We start from the raw sequence: 6,817 nt of genomic DNA, 5'->3' as shown, positions 1-6,817 counted from the left end.
AATGCACTTTCACTATCTGACGTGTTTATGATGCGCCAGCNCATTGCTGACTGGAAGCGGTCTGCCTTTGCCGGTAGCGTGGGTTTCCTGCTCGGTGCCGAAGCCAGCCGCGGTTGAGGTGGGCTGCCACCCAGCGGCTCATGGGCGGCATGCGGGAGCAGTCCGAGTTTCTCCATGCCGTCAACAGTCCAAGGAGGAGCACCCTGGATTAGGGCCTGGTTGCTGAAGGGCCGTCTCATCCACAAGACCGACACCTCGTCCAGCATCTCTGAAAAGACTGGGAAGAGCTGCCTCCTTTCATCCTCGCTACTTGGGCAAGGTCTTCCCGAGTCGGATAAGAGGAACTCAGAGGTATCCTCTTCATCTTCCTCCGTATAGTCCAGCTCCAGGACATCCTCCGCGGGTGGAACCACAGTGAGGTCCAGTTGGGAGCCCCAGCTTGACACAGCGCGGGGCTCCGCTCTCGCGGCCCTTGCCGCCACCGAGTCCCAGCCTGAAACGGCGCGGGGCTCCGATTCCGCGGTTACCGCCGTTGTTGTACCCCAGCCTAACACAGCGTGGGGCTAAATCTCCGCGGCAGTCGCCACCATGTCCCGATTGCCGGCCGGCAAATCAACGGACATGAAGGGGTCCTGTCCCGACAGGCTAGCTTGGCGCGCTAGCCGTCGGCGGAGGCTCTTGACGGTGAAGCGGGCACAATGCCCGCACAAACCGGGGTTATCGATAGCTTCCTGGGCGTGTTTCAGCCCAAGGCAGGACGAGCAGACCTGGTGTGAGTCCGTGCCCGAGATCTTAAACCCGCAGCCTCCGAGCCGAGCCTCCGAGCCTCCGACTCCCCTGGTGTGAGGGAGAGAAGGGGCCATCCTCGTTTGCCGGGGTGTCGGCGCGGAGGGACACGCTAGTAACAGATATGTTACCGTTTGAAAGAAAAAATCAAAACCTTAAATCGTTATTCCGAAAGGAAAAACGGCGGGCAGATTTTTTAATATTAACTGGTGTGTTAATATCTTTTATCTCCGTCTCCTCTGGTGTGAGGGAGAGAAGAATCCGTCCTCGCCGTGGTGTCGGCACGGAGGGATAAACTAGTAACAGGTACGTATGTTACTGTTTGAAGAAAAAAATCAAAACCCTACCGTTATTCCGAAAGAAAAAACGGCAGGGCAGATTTCAATATTAACTGGTATGTTAATATTTAATTCAATCTTCTGCAAAGCAAAAAGTAACCGGCAAGCGCCCATCGACCGAATGTTAGCTTGGGTTCAGTCTGTGGACAGTTAAGCTAGCCCGGCTACTGATATTTTGAGATGTGCTCCGAAGCGAGAAGAGGTCTTTGAATGACGCTGCGTTGTAGCGCAAGCTACTTATATGGTGGGTGGATTACCTGACGTAGACATCAAGATCACCAGCCAATCAAGATTGGCGTAATGAGATTGATGCTTCTGTTTGCATACGCGTTGAGGCGCATCCCATAGTGAGACATCGAACGGAGTGTTATGAATGAGAACACTCATTTCNAAGCTACTTATAGGGGGTGGATTCCCTGACGCTGACGTCAAGATCACCTGCCAATCAGGATTGCCGTAATGAGATTGATGCTTCTGTTTGCATACGCGTTGAGGCGCATCCCATAGTGAGACATCGAACGGAGTGTTATGAATGAGAACACTCATTTCCTCTTTCTCTCCGTTATATAATAATCCTAAACAAAAAGCAATGCCACCAAAAAAGATTCCTAGTAGTAGTATATGAGACAAACGATATTGACAAGGCATATGATGAATTTCTAAACTCTGCCTGAGTACACACACAGACTGACAGCCAGGCCGCGGGTGTGTATGTGTGCTCGGGCTGGGTTCGGGCTGGGTTGGGCTGGGTTTCGCTGGGTCTCGCTGTCTCGCAGCAACAACGAAACAACACCAGTAAGCCAGCTCACACTGTCGGCTCCAGCAGCGAGCCCCACAACGTCCCGCCAAAACGGCACCCAGACCCAGGGGCGGACTGGCCATCTGTAGAATCTGGAGAATCACAGAACGGCCGGTTGTCATGGGCCGTTGACGGCCGGCTCTGCTCGCTCACGGCCGGCACCGCCCTTGTGTGTGTCCACCGTTTCCCCGCAGAGAGCATAACCCCCCGTTGACAGTTAACTAGCCCCCCCCCGTTAAGAATTCGCAGCATTCTCATCTGTTTGTCATTGCTGGTGTCATTTTCTGGTTGCTAACGCCATTGTAACACCTAATCACTGATTTTCCACTGTAACGGTGGTGGACTCATCAGAACAGGGTAGGGCGAGCGTTTAGGACAGTAGTATAGTATACACATACTATACAGAGATGCTGTATGAGAAACCAATGTGATTTTGGAACATTGAACAATGTAAATCTATTCTAGTAGACCTCAACAATGGAATTATGATCAGTAGAAATGGCCATGACATGGGACCTTTAAACTAGTATTTATCTGTTACTTTTTTCTATTTCACAATTAATCAAAGCCTTAATGACAGTTATTCCCAAAACATTGTTTAATTACTTTAAGCTAATTGTTTAGCTCTGCTCACTTACTAGCTAATTTACTTATTTAGTAAGACCTCACTCAATATTTGGATATACATTTCTCATTAAATCAGTTTTTTATTTCCTCACATTTTAACGCTACCCCATTGCAACTGCAGAAGGACCCAGTTGGGAACATGTGTCCTTAATTACAACTTCACCAACTGTTCTTCATTAGCGTTATAAGCACTTTTATTCTAAATTGAACTTTAGTTTTTGTTTTTCAGAGCTGTGAATAATGACCTTATAGACACATATCAGCTGAAGTCTCTAGATGGGTTGGCGGAGGCTCGTCTGGAAAAAATCGGCATCACTCAACGAAAAGAGAAGAGCAGCAGGAGAGCGGGCACTCAGAATAAAGCAAAGTTATACCTGACTCTAAAAAAGCACATTCAACACCAGGAGAAGAAGAACAGCTCTGACGTGTCAGGAGAGGAAATGCCAGGGTATCACATTGATAACTTCTCCATGCGAAAGCCCTACGACCGAGTGATTCGATGCCTCGGGTTCAGGTTCAACTTCAGCGTGTTTGACAGGTATTAATGGTAGGATTATTATAAAGAGTGGTGCAAAAATGAGTCCTAAACCTGGAAATAAGTAAGCATTTCAACAATTCTAGTTAACTTATCTCATAGTCAATGTTTTTTGGTTGTGTTTAAGTGTCTAAATGAGAAGACTAAACGTCATCACGTCCAACATTAGCCACCTTTAGCTTAGCGGTGGTGACGTGAAGTCATGTGACCGTGCTGTAGTTCCTTTATAGCCCAACATTAGCCACCTTTAGCTTAGCGGTGGTGACGTGAAGTCATGTGACCGTGCTGTAGTTCCTTTATAGCCCAACATTAGCCACCTTTAGCTTAGCGGTGGTGACGTGAAGTCATGTGACCGTGCTGCAGTTCCTTTATCCCAACGTTAACTTTTTACATCTGGCAATGCATTTATGTTTCAACAATTATAAAAGTAGTATCATAACAGTTTGTCTTGTTTTTGGCAATATTCCAAAATCCAATGGAAGAATCCCATTGGCTTTTTATCGAGGAAACCTTTGTGATGTTAACTTCTTGGTCAATCTACAAAATAGCGTCATCCCTCCACCACTCCATAATGTAAATATTGATTCATCCAGTAGCATAATGTTCCGCCCTGTCAACAAAGCCTCTCTCTGGTGACTCTGTACATTTGTATATTACTTATATAATGTTTTATCTCCACAGCTCTGCCTGCCCTCCCATCAGTGACAATGCTAAAGGCAGGTTGCCCGGTGTGACGCCATGGTATGAAGGGATGAACACCCCCGGCCTGTTTGTTCTGGGAACAGCTGCTCACTCCAGAGACTACCGCTCATCTGCGGGCGGCTTCGTCCATGGTTTCCGTTACACAGGTACATTTGAGGCCGTGGCTCCTAGACTATGGAACGCTCTGCCGGCACACCTGACTCTGTAGACTCTTTTAAATGTCATCTAAAGACATTCCTGTTTGGGTAACTTGTGTGCTTTTATTCAAATGTATTCTATGTTTTTATTGTGTATTGTGTTTTTTTTCTTAACAAGTGGCTCGTGTGGTCTTTTCACCTTTTATGATTCGTATTTTTTGTTTTTAAGATGATTTTTCTTAAACCCTTTTTAAATGTTCTGCCACAGTGCGAGCCGTACATCGCGTACTTGAACAGCGTTACCATAGTAACCTGTGGCCATCGACAAAACTGTTGACGACGCAGCTGCAGTCCTGGATCCTGAAGCGGCTCAGCGAAGCCTCCGGGCCCTACCAAATGTTTCAGGTGCTGGGGGACGTTATACTTCTTCGAGGGTGAGCCAACGGTGTTATTTTGATATCTAACATTAGCTTTTTACTTCTGGAAATCATGACTGTGCCACTCTTTTAATCCCTTCTTCATACTCATTATATAATGATGCTTTCTTCTGCCTTGACTCTCAGCTCTCACTGTGAATACGTGGAAGAGTTTACTCTCCAGGCTCTGCCCCAGTTCTCCTCTGTCTCGGGCCACGAGGTCTCCGAACATGGGCTGATAGTCCTGGTGATGCAGTACGGGAACAACAAGATCGACTTTCTGGGGCGGAGCAGGGCTGAAACAGACTGGACCAAAGCCTGGAAATCCAACTTCCTGCACCCTGTTTTATACTACTACGACACACTTCCTACTGGTGAGTGGAGATGCTGTCTCAGGAAGGAATAAAAACAAACTCTGAATGTATGTTAATGTTCTCCTCTTGTTCCCCAGAGGAAGACATGAGGCTGCGTCCCACTGGCTGGCCGTTACCGAGGCCCAAAGCGATGCATCACATGGTGGAGGACTTCCTCGCAGAATGGGACACTCCAATTTCTCATATCCAGCCTCTGCGGCGCTTCCTGGAGCATTGTGTCCAGACTGACCTCAGGGCCTTCTATGCTGGTAAAACTGTTTGTTTGTGATACAAATAGTATTTTTTTAATTTATGAATTAATTAATTTTTCATGTATTTATTTGTGTATTAATAATTAAAATGTTAATCGCTAATGTAAGGGTTAACATTATTGATTATATAGCAGACCTTTTATTTTTATTTTTAATTGTATACATTTATTTACATTTCTGTGCGTTTTTAAGAAATAATTTATATTTATTTAAATAATTACTTGGCTTTTTAAAAAACAAGATATATTTTTAAATAACTTAGCTGTTTTTGGAAATATATATATATATTCTTATAATTTCTGTGGCTTCTAGAAATATATATATTTAAAATAATGTCAGTGTTTTTAGAAAAAATTCATTAGAAAAATGATTTTAGAATTCTTTTTTTTTTTATAATTCCTTTCGTTTTTGAATTATTATATATATTTTTTACAATTTCTGTGTCTTTAGAAATATAATTTTTAAATTATTTCTGTTTCTTTAAGAAAAAGTGTTTTTTTATTAATTTGTGTGTCTTTTATAAATTATGAATTTTTTTAAAACCTTTTTTATTTAAATAATAATTTCTGTGTCTTCCAGAATCCTGTTTCCGCTCCTCCCTAACCCACCGCAAGCCGCCGCTGTTTTGTCAGCAGGGATACTTGAAGCGGCAGGGAGTCGCTCACAACACTCAGCTGTGGCAGCAGGTTCACGGCGCCGGGCTGATGCCTACTGAACAGGAAACGGGAAAAACATCAGGGTCCGACCCGGCGTTCCCAAACTACCTGGCACAAGCTGGAGCCTCCGTGTCTTCAGGACTGAAACTAGACTTCTGATTGTTTTACTGAAGTGTGATAAAGCTATGCCTGAGATGCTGTTAAGGACCCTCAGCCTAGCTACCTCCAGCATCCATAATGATTCTGTCCATAAAACCAAATACCTTGACATAACATCCTTCTGATCACTGGTTCCAAATATTGTCGGCTTGTAACCCTTTAAAATAAGGCATGTATAATAACAAACGTGATGTAAATGTCTCACACTTGACCATTTCAACCAAAGAGTGATTTTCTTTTCTTTATTTTGATATTAAGGGTCCAAAGAAGTAATATTATCCAGTAATTCACAAGAAAAAGAGCAAAGATTAGTCCATAAAAAACATAATGTGTGTGCAACAGATGACTTGTGTGTTTACTTTTTTAATAATGATCTCACAGCCCCTCCAACGTCATCATAATGCGACCTGTTGGGGACCCGACCCCCCATGTTGGAAATCACTGCTTATCACTGGAGCGGCACGTTGCCCCTTGAATGTTCCCTTATTTTTGTTCCTTATCAAATATTTAAGTGCTTTATATATATAACCATTTTCATATCATGTAAATCAAAATTATCTGAAGCTTTATAGGTGAAGGGTGGGTGTTACAAAACGATTATGCATTCTACATTTTACATGACGTTACCTGATGAAACGTACACTGAACAAAAATATAAACGCAACACTTTTGTTTTTGCTCCCGTTTTTCATGAGATGAACTCAAAGATCTAAAACATTTTCTATATTCACAAAATAACCATTTCTCTCAAATATTGTTCACAAATCTGAAAAAGTCTGATAGTGAGCACTTCTCCTTTGCCGAGATAATCCATCCCACCTCACAGGTGTGGCATATCAAGATGCTGATTAGACAGCATGATTATTGCACAGGTGTGCCTTAGGCTGGCCACAATAAAAGGCCACTCTGAAACGTGCAGTTTTGCTTTATTGGGGGGGTCCGAAAACCGAAAACCAGTCAGGTTTAACCCTAACCCTAACATCTCACCCACTGACACATTCAAAAATGTTTTAGGGTTTAACCCTAACCCTAACATG

At 43.9% G+C, this 6,817-nt stretch overlaps 1 protein-coding gene across 1 annotated transcript; it reads left to right on the top strand.

Moving 5' to 3' along the window:
* The first annotated feature begins 698 nt into the window (after positions 1-698).
* Positions 699-6,486, top strand: foxred2 (FAD-dependent oxidoreductase domain containing 2). The gene is made up of 7 exons (XM_010785409.1): positions 699-770; positions 2,766-3,088; positions 3,767-3,933; positions 4,193-4,358; positions 4,488-4,714; positions 4,792-4,962; positions 5,545-6,486. The coding sequence occupies exons 1-7, from the start codon at positions 699-701 to the stop codon at positions 5,778-5,780; spliced, it is 1,362 nt and encodes a 453-aa protein (XP_010783711.1). The 3' UTR covers positions 5,781-6,486.
* Positions 6,487-6,817: the final 331 nt, after the last annotated feature.

The sequence above is a fragment of the Notothenia coriiceps genome, unplaced genomic scaffold (genome assembly GCF_000735185.1).
Source record: "Notothenia coriiceps isolate Sejong01 unplaced genomic scaffold, NC01 NC01_scaffold00027656, whole genome shotgun sequence".
Classification (NCBI taxonomy): Eukaryota; Metazoa; Chordata; class Actinopteri; order Perciformes; family Nototheniidae; genus Notothenia; species Notothenia coriiceps.
The sequence above is the reverse complement of the archived record's forward strand: the minus strand, read 5'-3'. Positions and strand labels throughout refer to the sequence as shown.

Bases quoted from the DNA above. Each gene is read 5' to 3' on its own strand.
- foxred2 (XM_010785409.1), top strand. From the start codon at position 699: ATGCCCGCACAAACCGGGGTTATCGATAGCTTCCTGGGCGTGTTTCAG. The intron at 3,934-4,192 runs GTACATTTGAGG...GTTCTGCCACAG, and splicing joins CCATGGTTTCCGTTACACAG to TGCGAGCCGTACATCGCGTA. The intron at 4,715-4,791 runs GTGAGTGGAGAT...CTTGTTCCCCAG, and splicing joins CTACGACACACTTCCTACTG to AGGAAGACATGAGGCTGCGT.